Source organism: Equus quagga, chromosome 19 (genome assembly GCF_021613505.1).
Source record: "Equus quagga isolate Etosha38 chromosome 19, UCLA_HA_Equagga_1.0, whole genome shotgun sequence".
NCBI classification, from domain to species: Eukaryota; Metazoa; Chordata; class Mammalia; order Perissodactyla; family Equidae; genus Equus; species Equus quagga.
Window position 1 is genome coordinate 6,220,161 of NC_060285.1, and position 23,714 is coordinate 6,243,874.

The window sequence follows — 23,714 nt, forward strand, 5'->3', positions numbered from 1 at the left end:
TGCACGGCAATTGGCACAGGCAGGAAGAGTCTCATGGAAAAGGTGAGACAGGGGCTGGGGTTTCAGGGCGTGCTCAGGAGGCGCTGTGGGTGGCTTTGGGACCACAGTCTGGCTAAGAAGGGCTGTGGGAGGGGCAGTGGGGAGGCGGCTGGTCCGTGAGCAGGTGGGCTCTGGGACTCTTGTGCAGAGGGTTATGTTTCTGCAGGCAGGCTGGGGCAGATCGGTTTGGAAAGGTAGGCTAGAGAAAAAGATGGAAGCGTTTGAGGGTCAGGTATTAACCCTAAAGTGTGGGGCAAGGGGTGGTGGTGGGGGCTCACTGAAGGCTTCTGACAAGGGGATTATGACACAAGAAGGGAGGGATTCAGGAGGTCAGTGTCAGCCTTGTATTGGACGCATTCGATGAGAGCGCAGCTGGAGTCAGGTACCTCTCATCAGGCCTTGGATGTGATCAGTCACATTCATCGTCAGCAGCCTGCTCTCGTTGAGCACCTCTGGTTTGTGGGGGACACCATGGAGTTCCCAGGAAGGGATTGGCTTGCCCTTCCTAGTGTGCAGCTCTGTCCTATGAGCGAGCTGGGGTCGGGGTGATAAGGGCCCCAGTATTCTTGGCCTGTGGTGCCTGGGGTGGAGCTCCCGTGCTTTGAGTGTGGGCTGGGTAAGAAAGAAAGGAGAGACAGGAAATATTTCTTCTAGATTTGGCACCCTTTTAAAAGCCTTAGGTATTTAGACTTGGGGCTTATTTTCATAGCTGTGTCAGAAGTTCGATGGGTAGCTGGAATTTCTTATTAGAAGTCTTTAAGCTATATGTTGCAGGTAAGCATTTTAAAAACGAAAATTGAATGTAGTGGAAAGTTTACATGGCCTGTGGCCTATAGAACAGCAAGTTTCCCTTTTCACCTTGGCTGCAAGGAAACCCAAAGCCAGATTTTTGGATTTTTGCTCCATCATAGCAACTATGACTTTTAGGTTCTTTTAGCTCTTTTTTCAGTCAGCTCCCTTTCTTCTGTTTTTGTGGATCTCCTTTAGACGTCTTTTTATGTAAGCTTGTACAAGTTTTGGTAAAGTCAGGGTTTGCATATGTTCAGTAAGTAAATGCACGGTCCTAGGCCTGTGGGGGCAGCACCAGAGCAGTGTGAGCAAGCGTCAGCTGGGGAGGCATGGAGGCGAAGCCGTTGTTAAAGGTGAGCAATACCCGGCGCAGCTCCTCCCACATGTCCCCAAATTGAAAGTTTGTGTTTATGAGGTTCTGAATGTATCTAATTTTTTCCTATCTGGTTTGGCTCATCTCTACCAGCTGGTAAATAGGAAATGTTCACGGTAGGAAGCCAATACTCTGCAGAGTGTAAACAGATGGAATCGATATAAAGTGACAAGTTAGACTGTGCTACTGAGAATACAGAGCCAAAACTAAGAACATAACAGTCAAGCTACTTATTTCGTTCCAGTTCATTTAGTCCTGAATAGCGCTTCATATCTGCACAGCTGTGTTGTTCTTTTTTCCCCCCTTCCTTTCTTCTGGGTTGATAATGACAATTTCAAAGAAAAACTTTAATTAAAGATTTTATACAAAATAGCCAAAAGTAGAATAATAAGGAAAATGAGCATTGATGTGTTTATTGTAAGAGAAATCCTTTTTCATGGTTTCATTTCAGAAACTTATTCCTTAAATTTAAAATGAATTTAGCCGTGGTGACAGGAAGGTGCCATACTGACAACCATGTTTGCCCAATGCTTCATTTTGCTGCAGAGCCAAGACACAGGTGGCTAGAGGGCCCTCCCCTTGGGGTTCAGTCCACAGGCAGCGGCTGGGGGGGACTGTTCCTGACCCCCTTCTGCTAGAAACAGGCAAGAAAAGGTGGCTCCGAGAGAAGAACCAAACAGAAAACAGCAAACAGGAGCCACTAAGAATACGATCATAGGCGATTTCAGTTACCGTGCAGGTCCCACTGTGGCCAGGAGAAGCCTGGCCTTCCTCTGGGAAGGGCCACGTCGGAGCCAGGCCCAGGGAGGGGTGATTTTGCAGGCTGAGTGGGAATTCTGGGCTTTAGGGAGGAAATATTAGGCTTTTTCTCACCTCCTTTAAAGTCTAGGTGGTCGTATTTATTTGGGTTCACAGCTTTCTTTCCTGGAGCTCAAAGTGCTATAAAAAGCATTTTAAACAAAGAACTATAGATTAATAATAACATCCACTGTTAGCAGTTTACTGAGCCGTCTGAACTCAGTGGGGTACAAATCTGAAGCAGGTTGATTTTTCTCTCCTCACTGTTGTCGAGCAGGCGCTGGCACGTCCGCCTTCTTCGTCCCCTGAGCATGTCCTGGGCTGGTCTCCTGGCTTTCTGGTCACACTTGGTATAAACCAGTCCAGCACAGGCTAGTCCGGATTTAAACCCTGAGCTCGGATCCAGTGCAGCTGCCCCCTCCTCCACGCTTTCCCGCTTGAGGGACCTGCAGTGGGGTGGGGCCTTGCCTGCTGGGCTGCTTGTCCTTCGTGCCCTCTTTTGGCTTCATTTCCCCCAGGTTGTGGGGTCTGTGATGAGGGCTGCGGAGAGGGCGTGTCTCTGCCTTCACCGGGGTCCTCTGTGGGTAGCATGTACAGGCTGCTCTTGCAGGGCATCTGGGGAGTTAGAGGACAGTGCTCTGGGGGCCTCCGATCTGTATAGTTTCCTGGCGAGGAGGACCAGCTCTGGCCTGACCCCCTCTGTGCTCCTCAGCTCTGCTCCTGGTGGCCCACCGTCCATCCTCAGGCTGCTTGGGTCCCCTCCCCTGATGAGCAGCCCCCGGAAGCAGGACGGCGCAAGCTTCTACCTTTCTCTGTGTCTGCTTGCCCCATGGGAGTGTCACGTCCTGTCCACGCCTCCAGCAGGCACGTGGGCTGCTCTGCTCTGCCCCTCCGCCCTGCTTGCCGGCTCTGTCTGGTTCTCAGTCCTTTCCTCAGGAAGCTGCAGAGCAGGTCTCTGAGCCCGCTGGGAAGTGAGATGCCTGTGTGCCCTTCTTACAGGCACTTGTTCTGTCTGTCCAAGGGTTTCGCGGCTTACCAGAGCCACTTCCCCGTGAATGCTGCAATCACCCTATCTGTCCATCTGTCCATCCATCCGTCCGTCCGTCCACCTGCCTGCCCATACATTCATCCACTTAACAGATATTCTTTGATTTGAGCCCTGTTCTTGGCCCTGGCCTCCTGCCCGTGCAGGGCCTCCAGCCCTCTCAAGGCGTGTGTTAACTTGGGCTGCTCGGTGGGGCAGTGGAGGGGCTGGAGGAGTTGGCTGGGTGGGGCCAGCAGTGCTGGTCCAGCACTTACTGTTCCTGACGTGGCTGTGTGGTGTCCGGTTATTTGGAACTCTGCTCTCAGCCTTTGGTCCTGGTCAGCGGCTCCCATCGCACCCCCATTTACTGAGTGTGTTCGCTGTGAGGCACCTGCACACATGAGTTGGTTTCATCTTCGCACACCAGTACGGTGCCCTTATTCATTCCCGTTTCACAGTTGAGGAAACCGAAGTTGAGAGGAGTCAGGTCGCTGACCCAGCGTTACCTGAGTAATAGTGTGCAGCTGGGCTTCAAAGTCTCGTTTCAGAGTCTGTGGCTGGTCACACACTATGCTGCCCGGGGTCCCTTGTGGAGAGGAAGGAGGGAGGGAGCTGTTGACACCTGGCACTGTTGCAGGGGGCGGGGCGCGTCGCTGCAGCCCAGAGCAGGTCACACGGTCTTCAGCGGGTGGCGCAGCACAGCGCCTGGAGCAGGCTTCTCCTCCCCACGCCCTGGCTTTACTCTTTCGGGTCAGACATTCTCTGCTTCTTGTACTAACGCTTCTGAGTCTGCCCTCCGCAGGTTCATCTACGTCTTTTTTGGAATATTTTGATTTAATTTTGCTCTTAGCACTTGTTTTCAGTAACCGCATCCTTCTTTTACTTCACTCCTCTGTGAAACAGGACTTCTTTTCTTTTCTTGAAATGTTGGGTGAATGAGCCCTGGTTTATGTAGCCACGCTTCAGAACTTGAAAGCTTTCTCTCCTACTTTTCCCCTGGCCTTGCTGTCCAGACGGCAGAATCTAGCCTTTTTAGTCCGTTCTCACTGTGGTTCCCTTCCCTGGATGGCTGGGTTCACCCTTCATCCTCAAGGCCTTGGGCATCCATCCGCCCAGACCTGGCTCTAAGGACATGGAGAGGGTCAGATACTGCCCTGCGCGCAGGGTCTGCAGTGCTCCAGTGGGGGCCAGTGTACGGTACAGGGCGGAGGTGTGGTGGGGGTCTGTGGAGAGGTGGGGGTCCCGGGTGCAGTGGGGACTGGAGGGTGGGGAAAGTCTGGGCCCGGTAGGGGCTGGGCTGGCCAGGCAGTCTGGCAGGGCCTAGCAAGCAGCCCCGAGGGGTTTTGGAGACGGGGAGGGAAGCAGCTCCTGGTGCAGGGAACAGGGTAGATGGGGGAAGAGCAGACTTTGGGCAGCTTCTTCAGAGAGGCTCAGGCCCGTTTCCTGGCCCCTGAGTCTTTATTTAAAGTCACACCTAGATATTGTTGTGGTTTTCTTTGTAGATCTGTGGTGCTTCTACCTGTGTTTATGCGCAGCAGCTCCCCTGACACTTCTCACGCACTCAGCTGTCAGTGGGGGTGCTCGGGAGAGGGGACGGGCTCGAGAACTTTCCCTGTGAGGCTAGTCCATGAATAAATGAAAAGCAAGAGGATATATCGGAGTCTATGAGGAAGCCATTTGTAAAAACTAATTTGGCCTGGCCTTGTTTTTCCAGAAGGGCCTGATGTGGCCTGTCGAGCAGGCACCGTACATCTGCTTTAAGCATTTACAACGTCCCAAAGCCAAGGTGATGCCCTTAGAGATAGGGATGTAGCTCCCCCATATCAGCATTTCTTTATTCATAAGCATCTCTTCCCCAAACGAGGATTAATTACCAACCTGCTGTGTCCACCTTGTGACCACTGACCTGCTGTGACAGCTATGCATCTCCTGACTGTAGTATGGGAGACATTCCTGTCATATGCGGTGTCTCTTCCTTGTTCCAGGATAATGCATGACTGCTCTGTCCACCTTGCATCTTCAGAGAGCTTCCTTCCGTGGCAGAAGCCTTCTCCCAGGGTCTAGACCTCAAAGCTGGCTCAGATAAGAAACTCACCCCAGTTTTGATTCATAGATTGATTATGGATTATCTGCATGGACATAGTAAATATTTTTATCTCTTCAGGTTGCATGTCTGTCCACTTAGTTATCTCCACCCTGGCAGGGGAGAGCAACTGAGACAGTATGTAAATGAATGGGCGTGGCTGGGTGCCAATAAAATGTACTCAAGGATCCTGAAATTCTAAATTCACATAATTTTCACATGTCACAGAATATCCTCCTTTTGATTTTTTTTCAACCATTAAAACATGTAAAAACCATTCTTAGCTTGCAGGCTAAGAAAACAGACAGCGGGCGTTGCGGTGCCTGGAATGCAGGGAAGGGGGTCAGGCTGCCATGGGCAATGAAGCCAGGCCAGGAGAGCAGCCTTCCCCAGGCCCGTCCCTGGGCGATAGCACAGCAAGGGCACATTTCTTTTCTGAAGGTGAGCTGGATTTGGAGGAAGGAAGCAAGAGGCAGTGGCCCTTCTTCTTTTGTTAATGGTGCCCAGTTTTTCTCTCTCTCTGAGGATTTGACCCTCTCCAAGAGCATTCCTTCCAAGAAGCAGTGTGGATTTGAAGGGTGGGCCCGGAGCCCCTGGAGAGAGAGGCCAGGGAGGGGAGGGAGCCGGGTACCATTTTCAGGCAAGAATGCACCAAGATGTCAAGATGGCAGTCAGGGAGCCAGTGATGGAGTGGAAGTGTAATTAGGAAAGCCAGAAGAGAAGGCACCGAGTCCTGCCCCAGAGGGGACAGTGGCCGAGCCAGGGAGGGTGTTCTGGGCAGCAGATGCAGCATGTTGACTCACTCTGCAAGTGTTTATGAGCATCCACTCTGTGCAGGAACTGTTCCATGCTCTGAGGATACGGCAGCGGACAAAACCAAGTCCCCTCCATGGAGTTTCCATTTCGATGGAGGAAGAAAGGCAATGAACATATATAGAAAGAGACATGAAATGGTCCAGGTGTGGATGGATGCAAAGAAGGAAAATGAAGCAAGTGGGCAGAAAGGGATGAGGGTGCGCTTTTGTGCAGGCCATGCAGGAGGGCCTCTGTGAGCAGGTGGCCTGGGACTGAGACCTGAATGAAAGCCGGGAGGGAGGCGTCCAGCCGAGGAGACCAGACGTGCAAAAGTCTCAAAGGATGAGTGTGCTCAGCGTGTGTGAGAAAGAACATGGAGGCCCGCATAGCTGGAGCACAGTGAGAAGGGGAGAGTGGGGTCAGATGGCCTGGAGCTTCGGCCTCGGTGAGGAGTTTGCAGCCTGCGGGAGCAGAGCCTGCCGTGCTTGTGAACTGAAGCAGTTCAGTGTGGCTGGGGCCCGGGACCATGGAGGCATGCCTGTGAGAGTCGGAGCTGGCGTGGCGCGTGAGCAGGGGGCTCGGAGACAGTCGGCTCTCGAGGCAGACTGGTCCCAGGTCTACTAAACAGGCAGATGTCTGGCCTGCTGAAAAAGACCTGGATGCTGCCCACACCTAATTCCATTTTCTTTACCCTTTCCTCTCCTGCCCTCTTCTACCCTTCTCGGGGAGCAGGGAAATGGGGCGGGCAGGGGCACGGTCACCGTTGTGACCCCAGCCGCTTTATTCCTTCGTACCTTTTTCTTCTCGCCTGTCATGTCCGGGACAAGTCTCACAGACCATGGCCCTAACTGTGTTGCCTTTGATAAGCCTCACCATCTGCAGCTCTATTCAGATCTTGCCAAACTTCAGTCTGACAAATGATAAGAAACTTGGAGACATACCTCTGGTGGGTGTGAGTTCTGTGCCAGATCTGCTGCTTGCCGGCTTTCCACGCTGGAGATCCATATGGGTTGCTTTGGGGTTTTAAAAAAGCGCATCGCCTCCTGTCCTCCGTTTTACCCGAAGAGGTGAATCGGGATTTGGCAGCAGAAAAGGTGCTGAGATATTTATATGGCCATGGGAACAAGTCTCCCCATGGCTGGGGCTCTGTTCTTTCAGATAGAGCGCTCAGGCTGACGGCGGACACCCACGAGCAGCTTTCACCCCACCTGAGGCTGTTCCCGCCCTTCCACGTTTGGTATTCCCAGTTCTGGATATTAAGATTGTGTCAGCCAATGCCCTCCAGTTGTAAGAAGTGGGAGATGTGTATAGAATTTAGCACAGGGCTTTGCACGTAACAGACATTCAGTTAATATTTGTTCAGTTATCTTGTTGCTGTGATCCTTATTACCTTGGTGCTGACTGTCATCATCATTACATTCAGGATCGGCCCTGGGGAGGTCTTTGCCGACGTATAACAAAACAAGGCTTCCTCAGAGTATGGCTTTTTTCCAAGCAGGTGACAAGAAGACCTTTTGTTCACTCAGACAGGTGCTTCCTGGGCACATACACCCTGCAGCTGCTGTCGCAGAGCCGGGTGAAGCAGTGGGCAGAACCCCGCTCCCAGGGAGCGGACCCACCGGAGGGAGAGACAGACAGCAGAGCCAATGTTACCTTAGAGAAGTGCTTTGAAGAAGATGAGAGTGGGTGGGTCCTGACTTACACACACGGTCAGGAGGCCTTTCTGATAAGATGGCATTTGGACCGAGGCCTGAATGAAGTGAGGGAGTGAGCCAGTGGAGATCTGGGGGGAATGTTCCAGGCAGAACAGCAAAAGCAAACTCCTTGAAGCAGGAGGAGCCTGACACTCGTGAGGAGCGGCACAGAGTCTGCTGTGGCCAGAAAGCAATGAGCCAGGGGCCGGGTGAGGGCGTGGGGGGGGGGGGGGGGGCTGCTGGGAGCCAGGCTGTGGGGCCTTTGCCTTTGACTCTGGGTGGGCTGGGAGCAGAGGAGGGTGTGCCCAGACCTGAACAGAATGCCTTGGTGCTGCTGTGTGGAGGACTCACTGTGGGGGCACGAGTGACCGCTGGAAGACCAAGTGGGACGCCATTGCACCACCCCGTAGGGTGTGAGGTGGGGGGGGTGAGATGTGGCTGGATTCTGGAAGCGTATGAAGGGAGAGCTGCCAGGCTCTCCTCATGGCCTGGATGTGGGACGTGAGAAGAACAGAATCTGGCAGAGTGGATCTGCGACATATTGGGATGGGGAGATGGTGGGAGGAGCCAGTTGGGTTTGGGAAACCTGGGGTGTCTGTTAGACTCTCAAGGTGGACGTCATCCAGGCAGCTGGCTGTCCTAACCTGGGCTCAGAGGAGAGGCCAGGGCTGGAGACAGACATCTGAGAGTCAGCTGGGCATTAAAGCCACAGGACTGGACCACCAGGAGTAAGTGCGGTCAGAGGAGCAGAGACCCGAGGACCGAGTCCTAAGGCAGCCCAGAGTTCAGAGGTTGGGGAATTGAGGAACAAGTAGGCAGGGAGACCAGAAGAAGGAAGAAAGGCGGAGGAGACCCAGGAGAGTGGGGTGTGGAAGCCAGGTGGGAAGCGTGTGGAAGGCTGCCGCGGGGCAGCGTGTGAGGACCGAGTGGCCGTTGGTCACCCTGACAGGGATGTTTCTGCAGAGTGGTGGGGACAAAACTGATGAGCGGGGAGGGACACCTTGGAGATAGAAAGCACCGATGGCTCTTGAGAGGGGATCTCTGCAAAAGGGAAGAAGTGGCTGGAAGAAGAGGAGAGGCAGGGAGGGAGGAATCGTTTCTCAGATGGCTCGTTGTAATGGGGACCAAACTGGAGCAAGGAAACATGTGCAGGAGCAATTCCTCACGTGGGCGAGAGGCGACAGGGTCACCTGGGTGACCTGGGTGGCCTCACGGAACAGGAGGGGAGGCCAATCGCGTGGGTATTGAGTCAGACAGACTGTAGATGTCGGGGGAGCATGGGGACGTGGTCTTCCAGTTGCTCTGTTTCCTCCATAAATGAGGAGCAGGTTATCTGATGGAGAGGAGGAAGGAAGCTGCGAAGGGAGGTGGGGGACTGGAGAAGGCGGAGCGGCTGTCTGGACGGGGGTGGGGAGTGGATCCTGGGGAGGGATTCCCACGTGCACCCCTGCTCCGGGCCAGGTGGTCTCCAGTGAGGGGAGCCAGGAAGGTGCACCACGGCCCGCCCTCTCCAGTCTCATCAGGCGCTTGGCCTGGGCAGTGAGTCGGCTTTAACCAGGGTGAGTCTGCGGAGAGAGGGTGAAGGAAGAGGGCGGCGGGGGCTCAGCACACATGCAAGGTGATTATGAAGATGGACTGGTTAGGGGGTAGTGGGGAGGAGGGGGAGTGGAGAGAGAGAAGGAGCCAGAACAGCAGGTGGGGCCGGGTGGAGAGAAGATTGTGGGGTTTGGCACTCAAGGGAGGGATCTAGGAGGGTGGAGGAGTGGTTGGAGTGGGGCTTGATTTTGGAGAGTGGCAGGTATGGGTATAACAAGGTGCTGGGTGTGAGCAGGGAGCCGTTCCCTCTGGAGGGGAGAAGGACCAGGAGCCAAGAGACGGGGTGTCAGGTTGTCTGCGTGAGCACCACGCGGGTGCTGGAGGCAGGACAGGCGTGCCGGGGCTGAGGGCCCCCGGGCATGAGCGGGCACAAGAGGGTTTCCAGACAACGCAGCCAGGAGGAGCCAGGGAGAAGGGAAGCAGCTGTGTGGAGGAGGCCATCCTCCCACCAGCTCAGTGGTTCTTCAAGCGTGAGCCGAACAGCCACCCAGAAGCCGGCTGCGAGGGTTCCTGGTGGGGCAGTGGACTTTAGTCAGCCTGAGACAGCGAAGGGACCGGTCAGAGAACACACTGAAGAAGGAGGCGTGTTGATATAAAGGGAGCGAGCCTGTTTGTCCTAGAGTTCCGCTCAACTCGCTCCCCGAGGTGCACTCAGAATCTGGGCTGGACGTCGGTTCGTCCAGTACGGGCGGTAGAAGCAGGCTTCTGGATCCAGTCATACCTGACGCTCATCACTCTTCATCCGCTATCCCATCTTTGGCTTCGTATCCTGCCCGCACAATCCCTCCTGTCCTCCCCTCAGAGCGGGAGGTCGGACCCCAGCTGCCTCTCCTGGCTCAGAGGCCACCTCCTGCAGGAAGCCCCCCAGATGGCTGGGGCTGCAAGGGCCTGTTCCCTCCTGTGAAGGCCGCAGCTCCTCGTTTGTCTCTGTTGTTTGGCTCTTGTTCCCACTTGGGTGAATATTTGTTTGCATGTCTTGTCTTCTCTGCGGGGCTGTGTGCTTAAAGGACTGACCTGAGTTTGAATCCCAGCGTCATCCTCGTCCAGCTGGGTGATGTTGGGTGACTCGCGTCGTCTCCCTGACCCTAAACATGGGGAATGGTGCTTTCTTCCTGGGGGTCAGGAGCACCCAATCACACAGCTCGGGGCTCGGCACACGGGAGCCCAGGGCGTGTTTCTGCCCTCTAAATATAAGTCGTTTAAAGGCAAGCACACAGCTCGGGCTCTCTGCGTCCCCACAGGGCCTAGCCAAATGCCGTTCACGTCTGTGAGCCCAATAAATATGCATTGGCAGGATTTGGGGAAGATCTCTATAAAACTTTTCTGTAATATCTTTAAAAAATTCAGAGGGGTTGAAATATGCAGTCATGCTTTTCAGCTCCTAGTAAAAATAGTTTGCATATGGCTATGAAAAATAAAAATTGTACAAGTCCAGCTATGCCAGAACTATAGTTTTTAAGTATCAATTAAACAAAAAGATTTTTCCTCTGGCTTAAAAGGGAATGAATTGTGTCTGAGACCTATTGCTTTACACCAGAAAGAATTCTTTTTTTAAGCTTACTAAGACCATTTACAGAGAAAATTGCCTTGAAAACATTCAATAAATGCAAAGTGTTCTTTTTTCCATAGACATGTCATTTTGCAATCCTACGACTGTGAGTCTCTGAAAACATTTTATTCTACAAGAAGCCTTTAAAAACTTTCACATTTTTTATTACCATTTTGATTTTCGACACTGGATCTTTTGACTTTTCCTAAATCACTTTTATACACAGATTTTCAAAAACATTAAAACTGTTATGAAAGCCCTTAAGCTCATTGATGTTAACAAGACTGGTCTGGTCCAAGCACGTGAGCTGAGGAGAGTTCTGGAGACCTTCTGTTTGAAGATGAAAGATGATGAATACAAAAAGTAAGTAAACGAAGGTATGGTGAGAGGCTGCTCCGGAGAACTGTAAACCGGGTTCAGAACGGGACCTGTCGGGTTCCTTGGTTCCATGCGTCATCCTCCTTCCCGCCTTCTCTGTCTCGACTGTTTTTAAAAGAGGCACTCATTCGGCATTTCTCCCACATTTGTGATGCTCTTCATGAGTTCTCAAAAACGAGAGCTAATGGTTCTAATTCCTTAAGAACCCTAGGGTGAGAATCATCTGGCCTGCAGACTTGAACACATCTCGATTATTTAAGTAATCCATCACCAGTTGTCTCTCTTTTCCTGGTTGGCACACGCCCTCTGTCCCTTGCGTTTCCAGTTCACAGTTGACTTTGACTCACAGCCTGGGGTTAGGAGAAGAATGAAACATTTCAGGATGCATCCATTAGCTGATATGCTCCTCATGGGCTCTCCATGCTGATGTAATAACAGAAGCTTGATTCTCCTTTGAGGACTGTTGTTGCTGAGGTGGGGGAGCGCTGCAGCGGGGGGGCACTGAATAACTGAGTGTTAGCTGCTTCTTGGCGTTTGAAAGCTGCTGCCACCTGCTCCTGACTTGAGGGCAGCATGTGGAAGCCTGCATGGACATTTTTTTGAGCCTCCAATAAACTCCAGATCATTTAGAAGAAGCCAAATGCTTAGCTTCTGTGGCTACTTGTGTTTTGAATGGAAGCCACGAGAAGGGGGGCTGTGTTTTGCTTTAGAGAGGACTCAGTCCTCAGCCAAGAAGTGCTCTTCCTCTTCCTGCCTTTTCCCATTTTTTAAAAAATCCTCCAGGCCATTAACAAAAGTACCAAGCCTTATTGTTTCACTCTGAGCCTGAGAGTTTCACGTTGCACTGCAGTTATAAATTGCCATTAAAATGGGTTGCCGTGGTTGCTTACATAGTCTGATAAAGACAGAGGTGCTTCCGTTGGAAGTGGAGGAATTTGCTCCTATAGCAAGGAAGTCAAAAGGGCATGTGACAGTGTCATGGAGAAAAGCAAAGGAGACTTTTAAAAAAATGGATATTTCCCCGTCTTTTGAATATTTTCTTCTTTTTTCCTCTTTATAACCCACCTCAGAATATAAAAGACATAATAGATGTTTTAATTTTTACATCTTTCCGCCTGGGAAAGTGTCCAGAATAAGATCCAAACAAAACAAATTAAATAATTTTGTGCGTGCAATTATAGAACAGAATCAGCACTCTTCTGAAACAGGCAATCAAAACACAAAACAGTGTTTTATTTGACAATAAACCTTGTGTTTGGCACTGCAGTCTCCAACCTAGTAAATCTATAAAAAAATGTTACTGTCTGTTTCCCCATCTCATAAGTATTGAATAATAAAGAACTCCATAAATTTTTATTTGAGATATTTTTTAAGCCTCAAAAACAATGCTGTTTTCACGATAAGGCTTGAGAAACTTAACATAATAGAATTGCTTTCCTTTAGATTAGAAACGTGGAAGATCAAAAGTAGCCCATTTCTTCAATTGCTTTAATGCTCTTCTTATTGAAGCTCAGGAACAGACTCTTTCCTTGAGAAGCTGCTTCAGCATTAACTTTGCCTTTTTAGTTTTTGAGCAGGAAACACAATGCATTTTTTAATCCTTTTTTTCCTTTGACAGCTTTCTGTTTAATATCAGTCTATGGGCTGGTGTGGTCCCAATGGCCTTGGCTTTGAAGTCAGGCACGCTGGGGGCGGGTCTGACCTCTGCCCTTGTTCCAGGGCCTTGGGAAGCTCCTGGCCTCTCTGAGACTCAGTTTTCTTCTAAGGAAGTGGAGACTGAGGAGCCCACCTTGCAGGGCTGGCATGACGATTCCATGTAACGCACAAAGTGGGCCTGCGATGCACCTGGCACACAGTAGGTGCTTGATTCTCAGTGACTCTATCATAATCGTAAAGATTCCACAGATGCCCTTTACTCTTTGAAAAACAGTTCTCTTTAAGCTTCAGAATACCATCCAGCCTATGTAAACAAGAGGCAAGAGAGAAAATCATCACCAAATTTTATACTTAGTCAGACAATCCTGAGACCCGTTGGGTTTTGTTCTTTCTTTCCCATCTCCCACCACCCTACCCGCCATTGCCCTGCAGGCCAAAGTATTTGAATCCAGGTAAATAATTTCTGAGCGGCCTGGAAAACAAACTCACTCACTAGAGGTCAGCCTGCTGCCTGAGCAGATGAGTGAAGCCCGAGGCACAGTTCCAGGCGGTGACGCTGGAGGCAGTTATGTCCAGTTGGCGTCGTTCCCTTCACCCCTGAAGTCGGCCTTCCCATGTGACCCACCTGCCTGTAGGTCTCTGCGGACGTGTGGGTCCTGCTCAGCGTTCAGGTCCCTGGGAGAACGGCCTTGGTGGTTTCAGGTTAGGGACAGTCTGTCTTCCACGCCTTTATCCTTGTCAAAAGCCGTTTGAGATGCTGCATCCTTGGGCAGAACTGAGGCTTCATGTCTGAAATTTTATCTGTAGGAAATATCACCGCGGGATCCTGTCTGTCTGTCCTCAGTGAAGATGCAGCAGGTTAATGAATGTGGATGGGCTGGGCATTAGGGAAGGTCAGGATTCTCTTCTGAGCAAATACAAGTTTGAAGGAATGCTGGATTTTCACAGAAAACAGGAAGGTTGGTGGTGAGATTTTTATCAGTATCCCGACATCTTCCTGGAGCGGCAGAGTCGCCAGCGCTTTCTAGAGGTCGGCAACTTGAAAGGGGGCACGTTAGGTGCCACCTTCTGGGTTCCTGAGCCGACGGCCTTATTTTCACAAGACAGAGACTATGGATGAAAAATGGAGCTATTTGGGGAGGTTCAGTATTAACATCTGGTAGCTATCATATCTCAAGATAATTTTTCTTATTAGAACAATAGGCAAGATTCATCAAAGTGGAAAAAAATGGTATGCATTGAAATGAATACATGACATTACTCTTTGTTAAATTTGGAAAACAGAAAAATAACAAATACTTTAAGTGATAATTACTAAATTTTTAGAAAGCTGCATGAAATTAGATAATTATAGAAACGAACACATATGGAGATAATATAACCAAACATTTAAAAACTGTCAATTTTTTATAAATGTAATAATGCAGAAATTATCTAGAAAACCATTTATCAAGTGGCAGATTTGAATAATAGAAAATTCACTTTAAAAGGAAAAAAAATCCAAACATCCTATTTATCTTAACTTTAAAAAAAGAGTATCTCAGTATATTTCAGGGAGAGACATTGGTTAAGTGTTTTAAAATTTTCTCTTTATATATAGAAATCATAGAATGATCCAAGAAACGCTTTGCCCCCACTGCCATTCACTGCCTTGAAAGGGCGTTCCATCTGGGGCCTCAGTTTCTCTCTGTGCGATGGTACACTTGGTCAAGAAGATGGGCTGTGTTCTCCACTCCACCCAGCTCTCGATTTCTCTGGTTATAGAAATTGTAGGCTAACTGACTCGTGGCTCAGATCCATGCCCCCCAGTTCTTAAAGGGCAGTGGGACCTGCTTTTGCTGTCTGAGGGCAGAGGTGTCTCCCAAGCAGCCTAAGCCTTGGCCGCCCCCTCCCCCCGCCAGAGAAAGGAGAAGATGCTGCAGGCCGGGGCACTCCCTGGGCGGCTCCTGAGGGGTTCCTGTCCCGTTGGAATCTGCAGGCATCCATCTATGCATCTATCCGTAGGCCAAGTAAAGTGATCTCCTTCCAAGGGGCTGCATTTTATCATCTTACGGTAACATTCCTAGGGTCTACTTTTCAATTCCAGCTCTAGCTAGAAACACACATTAAAATTAATGCCGACCCCAGTGCAAAGGAGACCTTAGTAACGAGCTTGCTTCATTGTAGGGTCTCTGTATCATGGGTTCTGATTACTAAAGAATATTTCCATTTTAGGTTTGCAAAGCACTACAACATTGATACAGATACTGCAGTGGATTATAATGCTTTTTTGAAGAACCTCAGTGTAAATAATGCCTTGAACCTTAGGTATCATATGGGAGATCAAGGTAAGTGTTTTTACAGCATATTGCTCAAGATTGCAGGATCCTTCGGCATGGTAATTCCTCTTCTGTAAATCTGTGCTGAGGAAATACTTTCAAAAATGGAGAAAGCATTATCCACAAAGATAGTCCTGGTACCATTATTCATAAGAGTAACATAAATGTCTAGCAACAGGAAAAGGGTTAAGCGAGTCACAGCGTATCCACACGGTGAAATGTGCAGCCAGGAGCAGTGATTTCCACAGAGTTAATGAGAACATGAAAAATGTATGTGGAATATCAGAAACTGATTGGAAAGAAATTCGTCTTCAAGTGATGTGTCTCTGAAGGTTGTTTTGTTCTTCTTTCTGCTGCTCCTGTATTTTCAGAAATTTTTAATAATTGTGTCATTTCTTTAATGTTGGGAAGAATCTTAGTGTTAAAGAGCAATAGTCGAGTAGCTGATACAGTTAGATTAGCCATGTGGAGCTGGGCTTCTGCAGGCACGTAACCTTGAGAAGGAACGTTTTTCCTTGCACTGATGGCCTTGATCCCAGCCTCCTCGGCAGAGCGCCCAGAGTTGTCCACCTGTTGGCTGGTTTTGGGGAGAGCAGCGTCCACGTCCTTGAGGATGGACGTGTGAAGAGCACACCTGGAGATCCCCCTTCCAGGCCTGTGGTCCTTTGAGGCGAGCGGTGTCTAGCCTCGGAGATTAACCACCTGTGACTGGCTCATTCAAGATGGGTTGTCTGTGTCTGGTTTCTACTTAATTCAGTGCAGCACATATTCATGGAGCACCTTCTATGACTGTCAGATCTGCCTCCTTAACAAGTCTAAAAATGAAAATTCTCAGATTTCAGCTCAGGTTCACTAATCAAGACTGCTTATAGCAGACTCGGGGACTCTACTTTTTAAAGCCTCCCAAATTTTGGGAATTCCTAGACGAGATGATCTTCTAAGGACCCTTTCATCCCTTATGTTTTGTTAATTCATGTGCAAGTCCCTGGACTACTAGGCCCTTCACTGCATACAAGCCAAGTAACATACTCTGTCTCTAAGAAGTGTGTGTGTGTGTGTATTTTAAAAAATAGGGCAGGTAAGACATAAAATAGGTCTCGTAAAGAACAAATAATAATAAAAGCATCTGTTTATTGTGTTTTCTCTCGACACTTTGTAAACCTTAACTTTAATTTCATTTCTCTCAGCAGCTTTGTGGAGCAGTTATTATTATCTTGCTTTTTCAGATGAGAAACCTTGATTCAAGGGTGCTAAATGGATTTCCCTGTGTCACATAGCTAGTGTGTGGTGGAGTCGAGATCTGAGTTGTTCACCTCCAAAACATCTATTTAGAGACCTGTAAGAGAAGAACAAGGTGTCGTGGGGTGTTCACAGGAAGAGCAGGGCTGGCTGGTTAAGAGCTAGGAGGCACTTTTGCTGGAGCAGAGCTCACAGGGTGTGTGTGACAAACACCGAGGGGATGAGAGCATTCTAGTCCGAGGGCCCTTGAGGGGAACGTGTTGGGCTGAAGCGTGAGCTATGCTTTTGGCCCCAGTGGGATATAAGGTGGTATCTAGCCTGATCATAGAAGATTTTCATCACAAATAAGTTTATATACCTGACGTGACAACCATAAGAATCGACCCCATTGATTGAATGTTTGTTCCATGCCAGGCACTAGGCTCGGCACGTTCTTCTCCCGTTTCCTCATGTTCCCCGCAGCCCTGTGAGGCGGGCACTGAGGCAGACGAGGAAAAAGATTGAAGTAACCAATCAAAAGAGTTCTATCACCCAGAAATAGCCACCGTCAGCGTTATTCCTGGCGTCTTTCCATACATAGATATGGCATCAGAAGAACAGACTTTGAAATGAAGCTGAAGAAAATGTTTCTTTTTTGGCTGCACACAATTCCACGAGTCACACTTTTCTCCTTCAGAACATCATAGACTTGGATCCTTTGCCATCTGTACTGAGTCTGTGGAGAAGTCTGAGGCTTGCCTAATTTTCTCCCTTATTGGTGATTTGCTTTTTCTAGCTAATTGCCTAAGGAATTATCTGTCCCTGAATTTCAGTGACATAGCTAGGATACGTCTTGGTGTTGAGCTTTCTGCATCAGTTTTCCAGAACACAGTGTATTTTCAATCTGAAAATTAAATTCTTTCTTCAAGGTTTTGTTCATTTGTTTTTAGTAACATTACATATCTTTGAATAAATCTTCTGTTCCAGTTTTCAGATTTTTAACTTTGGTGATACAAATTATCCTTATGTTGGATTGTCCTTGTCTTCTATAGCAATTAAATTGTCTCCAGGTACTTTATTCTCTTTGTCCTTTTCTTCTGTATTCAGAATGATCATTTTAGGTCTTCTATCTGTACATGTTATTTGATTGTCAGCAAGATTGATCCTATTCCTTGCTATGTTTACTTCATTGCTTCTATAATGGTGTTCCCAGTGGTCTGCCATATTGTTTTCCATCTCATTTTGTTGACTCATCATCTTGTTATTGAGTTCTTGTTTTATTGAATTTATGTTCTTATTAAGGTATTATGTAATGTAATTTTATACCTTGATCACATTGTCTTCCAAAGTGGTATCTTTGCCTTTTTGCATGACACTCCACTCCTTCCTTCTCTGTCCACCTACCTCCACTCCCCAACTTTTTTGCTGTAGAGTTTACATAATTTTAAGAAATTTTTATTAATTCAACATTTTATTTCATTATACATGTAATTAATCAGAATCTACCTTCAAATAATTTTTACTAATTCACATGAAGTGTAAGAACTTTACAATGGTATTTTTCCAATTCTCCTCTCCTGTCTTTTGTACATTGCTGTCACATATCATACTTTTACGTACACTACAAACACAGACTACAGTGCTACAGTTTCTGTTGTCTGCTGAGATTTCCTATCTGTTCATTCATTAGTAGTTTACTTTCCTTTATATTCTCAAACATTTATTTTTGAATTTTAAAGTACTTTAAAATCTTTATCTGCTAAGTCCAACCTCTAGGTCATTTAAGGGGTTGATCTTTACTGATTACCTTTTTTTCATGAATATGGATCACAGTTTCCTGGGTTTTTTCCTATATCTAGTAATTTTGGAATTTATCCTATATATAGTACATTTTGCATTGGAGAGACTAGGGATTCTGTTATGCCTCTCTGAAGAACTTCCGTTTTTGTTTTAGCAGCCAGTTTACTTGTCTGTGCTCAAACTCTGATCTTTGTCTTCACTGAGGAAGTTAACATCTGAAATCTTTGTTCTGCTGTTTTAGCCTTAGCTGGGCTTCGTATTGTCTGCTCTGCTCATCTGTAGTCCAGGCCTTAGCCAGAGATTTCTGCAAATTTGTCCACAGGCTTTGGAGATGCTCCTCTCTGCCTTTCTTTTGGGGCTTTCCCTCATGACTTTCCAGCTGCTGTGGTAGTCCTGAACTCTGTTTGCTGATTCCTAAAGCCAATATTGGGTTTACATCCAGTATACTAGCCACTTAGTATGATTCCAGCTGAGGCCTTCCCTCAGGCAAAAGGCCAAAGAAGAGGAAATTCAGTGAACGTTGCTCCATTTTTCTGAGGGTTGACTCCAGTTTATGTTGGTTGCTCTCTAATGTCTTCAGATAGTTTTTTGTTTATATTTTGGGCAGAGTTTATGATTGTTATCAGCTATGGAGGATAGGTATGAGCCAATCCACCACAATTGAAAGCAAAACCTTCTGGCTGCCTATATTAAGTTTCTTTTTGCTTCAGTTTATGCTGGTAACTTTATTATTTTTTGGCTAATTTTTACTGCTTTTTTCTTTTGCTTATTTTATTAGGTGTTCTAAGAAGGTAAGTTCTATAGTGCAATTTCAATTTGCCATAGAAATCTCATTTTTTTCCATTATTGGTAGTTGGCAGGAGGCTTACTTTATTGGGGATACCTAAAATAATAACACATCTCAAAATGAAAGACATCTTTGACTGATTAAATATGAGATATGTACCTAGTTGTCCTGCATATTTCTGGTCCTACATCATCTACAGCATGGAAGTACTCCAGTCTGTCTACACCCAGTCACAGAGATCACCTTACAATCTTATTCACGCTTATTTTCCCATTGAATGCTTATCTCATAACTTTCATAATTGAAATACAAATCCTTCAGTTAGAAGGCAAAATCTTTCTTCTGATGTTCTTAAAGATACAGTAGTTTGGGGCCATGGGCCACACCATGTTAAAGCTCTCCTCTGAGGCTGTCAGACAGAGGCCTGCTTATGGGTGTGAGGTGGGAGAGGGTGAACCGCTGACACCAGCTCTCCTCGTCCTCACTGCCGTCCTGGGAGTTCAAAATCCTCAGCCCCAGAGTGTGAATCTTATGTTATCAGCTTATCCTTTCTGGGTTGGATTGTAATGGAAATTACTTTATTTGGACAATGGGTTAGCTAATTGTTGTTTTGGGAAAAGCCAAGGTATCCAGACAGGTTGCCCAGAGTATCACCCAAGCGAAGAAGACAGGATGCTATCTGGAGCGGTTCAAGGTCATTTCCAGGTTTGGATTTCTTTCTTTCCGCGTAAGCCCTTGAGAAGTAGGTCTTCCTGCCTCGCTGACACAGCTTCTGTAAGACCGCCACATCAGGACTGAAAACCTTTGTCATATCTGCTCAGCTGCTTCCGTCCTTCTTGTTTGTCTCTGTAGTCATTTTGGTTATTGGAAGCTTATTCTCTGGTAAATTCCTTAGGAATCTACTTAGGCTCATGGAGGCGATATTCTCTGATTTCTTGCCTGTTCATGACGGTTTGCATGTGGCCTTTACAGTTGAAAAACAGTTTGTCTGGAGATAAAATCCTTGGCTCAGGTTTTTTTCTTTAAGTCTCTTAAATATTTTTACCCATTGCCTGGTGACGTGAAGTTTGGCAGAGGAAAAGTTTGATGACAATCTAATTTTATTTTCCTTATTAGTAACTTGATCTTTGTTCCTGAATATCTAGATAATTCTTTTTCCATTTATTTAAAACCTAATCATTTTCCTAGAATATGCTGTGATGTTGGGTACTTGTGATTGATTTCCCGAGTATTTGTGAACTATTTGAATTAGCAGATTTGACTCTCTTATTTCAGGAAAACTGCATGAATTGCAGTTTTTAGTATCTGTTCCGTTCTATTGTTTGGTTTTCTTCTCAGGATTCATAGTATGTGTATCTCAGACTTTTTTCCTATCTTCTCTTCTAGACTGCAGCTTTCTCACAAGTCTTCTTTCCTTCCTCCTTTCTTCCCTTTTTTGCTTACCTGATATAAGTTTTTCTTTTTCACCTTCTATTACTGTTGTGTTTGTTTGCTCTTGTGTTCCTTTTAGTTTAGTCTTCATTTCTGAAATTTTATTTCTAATCTGCTCCTGAGTTCTATCATCTAATTTCTGAGCTTTTCTATCTCTGATTGATATTGTTCTTCCATGTCTCCTATCATTTAAAACTTTCCTTATCAATCAATATACAGCTGATATATCTTGAGTGTCTGCTGAGTGCCGGGCACCCTCATTCATCATCTCGTCCTCATAACACCTCTGTGGCCCAAATGCTGTTTCCATCTCTCTTTGCCAGTGGGGAAACAAAAGCACAGGTCGCGTAGCTCGTAAGGGGCAGAGTCAGTAACTGCACGCAGGCAGTCTCTTTCCAGAGTCTGTCCTCCTCGCTTTGTACTGTCTCAGAGTTTCCGAAGTTTACCCACCTGGGACCTCCCACTGAGAAGTGCTTTCCTTGGCGCTCCAGCCTGGAAGCCCGTGGACACATGAGTAAATTCTATACTGCTTCCAATTTTTTTACACTGAGGTTTTTTACTGCTGTTTTAATAATAATTATTTTCTATATGATGGTTTGAGCATTTTTGGAAGATATTCTCAAGTGAGCAATAATTTTAAAATATATGTCACCTATTTGCATTTGTTCCAAAAATTTCACTTTCGTAAGTAAGCACATGATTCCACATACCTCTTCTTATCCATTTCTACTTCTCATATGAAGTCCTGCTTTTCTGTTATCTGTGAATTATGAACGATGGATAAAATTTGCTAATGTGTGTTTATTTTTTGGGAAGGTGTGTCATAAGAGGACTAATTACCGAGAGCTCTTTGTACGTTTGACGCTGTTCTTACCTCTGTGAGGGAGTCTCTAGTTTGCATATTTGCAGAGACCCATTATCTATGACTTTTCTATATATAGGACAAGATTTATTCTCGATTCCTGGTGCATATTTCTGTTTTGCTGCGTCTGTGTCCTAATGAGCCATCATCACCTTGCTTGTCAGAAGCACCGTCTGTTTGGGCTCATGAAGAACTGACATCGGGGGTGATTTCCCCTTGACGCACTTGAGACACACATGAGTGCCCCCATAAGCTTTGGATTCCTCTCTACCCAGTTTCAAATCAGCAAGCATCCTTCAGGGGAGATTTTGGGGAAATCGGAAGGTGGTAGGAATTATTAAGCTGCACGGAGCATGACCCTGGTGTAACTGTGATGAGAGGAGTCATTGGGTGTGAATTGAGTTTGTCAGCCAGCCTGTTGTAGCACCTATAGCTGCACAGGCTCCTGGACCGTGAGCTCCCGGAGGGCAGGCCTCACGCCTTAACCCCCCTCCCCCCAGTCCTGGCTGTTGTTTACGGAGCGTGAATGGGTTTCCCTAGATGTGCTGTGTGTGCTCCTCAAATCGCCACAACAGTACCATTGCCCCCGGGTGGAGTGGGCTCAGGACTCAGTATGGAAAGCTGAGGCTGACACCTCCATGTGCCCAACCAGGTCAGCCCCTGGCCCCGCGGCTTGGCCTCCTCGTCTCCACGGAGGCACTGAGGCTCCTGCATTCTGAGATCCCGTGTTTCCAGTGCTCGGCCCACTGAGACTCCAGACGGCATCCTAGGGACTGGCTTTGTATCTTGTTATGGAGCCCAGAGGGGTCCCCTGGGCAGGCTCTTATGCTTTTTTCCCTTTCGTTCTTTTTTTTTTGTGAGATGGAAATGGAATTCCAGATGACTGGCAGTTTGTTAACTGCGGCTGAGTCGTTATAAGTGTGCTTAATTTGAGTGAAGCTTATTTGCAGACATTTTAGGAAATAAATCTGGGAAACCATTTGTGATTCTTTGCAGTCAACTCTGAGAAAGAAAATGGCTATATTTTAGATTTATTTTATTCTCTTTTATTATATAAGTAATACATGCTTGTTGCAAAAAAGCCAGAAAACACAAAAACAAAAATAACAATTCCCTGTAATGCTACCTGAATCTACAGCTGTATTCTTTTTGTGTTAGCCTCCCAGATTTTCTTCTGATGCATAGATAGATGGATAGATGGATGGATGGGTAGACAGGCAAGTACACAAATAAGTGTTAAAATGAAAATTATGTTATGCTAGTCATCCTTTCTTTCAGTCACGAAACAGTATATTTCAAGGAAAATTTTCCACATCCCTTAATTTAGGCAGGCATCTTTGTTTTTAATGTCTGTATAGAATTTCATAGGCTCGATGAACCATAATTTGTAAAACCAATCTCTAATAATGAGCATTTAAATTATTTCAACTTTTTCTCTTATAAACAGTGCAGAAAGTACCCTTACCCGTGTGCGTTTGTTGAGTGGCCCCATTATTCCGTTAGTATAACATTCTAGAAGGGTATTTAAGAGTACTCAGGTACCAAGTTTTCTATACACAAGCTAGAATTGATTTCTTTCTTTGTCATTCCTTTTAATCCTTGCCTATTTGAGAAGTAGAAAAGATGTTAACTTGTTTTAATTAGAATTTTTATTTTGTTTTATTATTTTTACTCAATTTATTTAAACTAAAAAAACCCAAAAGTAGTTCACCCATTTCTCCCACCCCCACCCCCAACCTCTGCCAACCACCAGTCTATTCTCTGTATCTGTGAGCCTGGTTATTTATTTCTTTATTTTTAGATTCCACTTGTAAAAGAAATAGTACAGTACTTGACTCTCTCTGTCTGACTTATTTCGCTTACCATAATGCCCTCAAGGTCCAGCCGTGTTTTCGCAAATAGCAAGATTTCATTCTTTTTTATGGTTGAATAATATTCCATTTTGTGTGTGTGTGTGTGTGTGTGTGTGTGTGTGCGCGCGCGCATGTATACACACCATAATTTCTATATCCATTAGTCCATTGATGGACGCTTAGGTTGTTTCCATACCTTGGCCATTGTAAATAGTGCTACAATGAACATGGGGTGCACATATCTTTTCAAGTTAGTGTTTTTGTTTTCTTTGGATAAATACCCAAAAGTGAAATTGCTGGGTCAGACGGTAATTCTATTTTTAATTTTTCTGAGGAACCTCCATACTGTTTTCCATAGTGCCTGTACCAATTTACATTCCCACCCACAGTGCACAAGGGTTCCTTTTTCTCCACATCCTCACCAACACTTATTTCTATTCTTTTTGATAATAGCCGTTCTAACAGGTGTGAGGTGATATCTCATTGTGGTTTTGATTTGCATTTCCCTGATGATTAGTGATGTGGAGCATCTTTTCATGGACCTGTTGGTCATCTGTGTGTCTTCTTTGGAAAAGTATCTATTCAGATCTTCTGCCCATTTTTAAATCAGATTGTTTGGTTTTTTGTTATTGAGTTGTATAAATTCTTTATATATTTTGGATATTAGCCCC

At 46.6% G+C, this 23,714-nt stretch overlaps 1 protein-coding gene across 6 annotated transcripts in view; it reads left to right on the forward strand.

Annotated features, from left to right (window-relative positions):
- Positions 1-23,714, forward strand: part of EFCAB6 (EF-hand calcium binding domain 6) — a 233,096-nt gene that overhangs the window by 50,272 nt on the left and 159,110 nt on the right. For 5 of the 6 annotated variants that reach the window (XM_046645983.1, XM_046645988.1, XM_046645986.1 and 2 more), the window contains 2 exons: positions 10,967-11,103; positions 14,989-15,101. In XM_046645983.1, coding sequence (XP_046501939.1) covers positions 10,967-11,103; positions 14,989-15,101 — 250 coding nt within the window. The remainder of the gene's footprint in view (positions 1-10,966; positions 11,104-14,988; positions 15,102-23,714) is intronic. The other variant, XM_046645987.1, reaches the window with a different exon arrangement.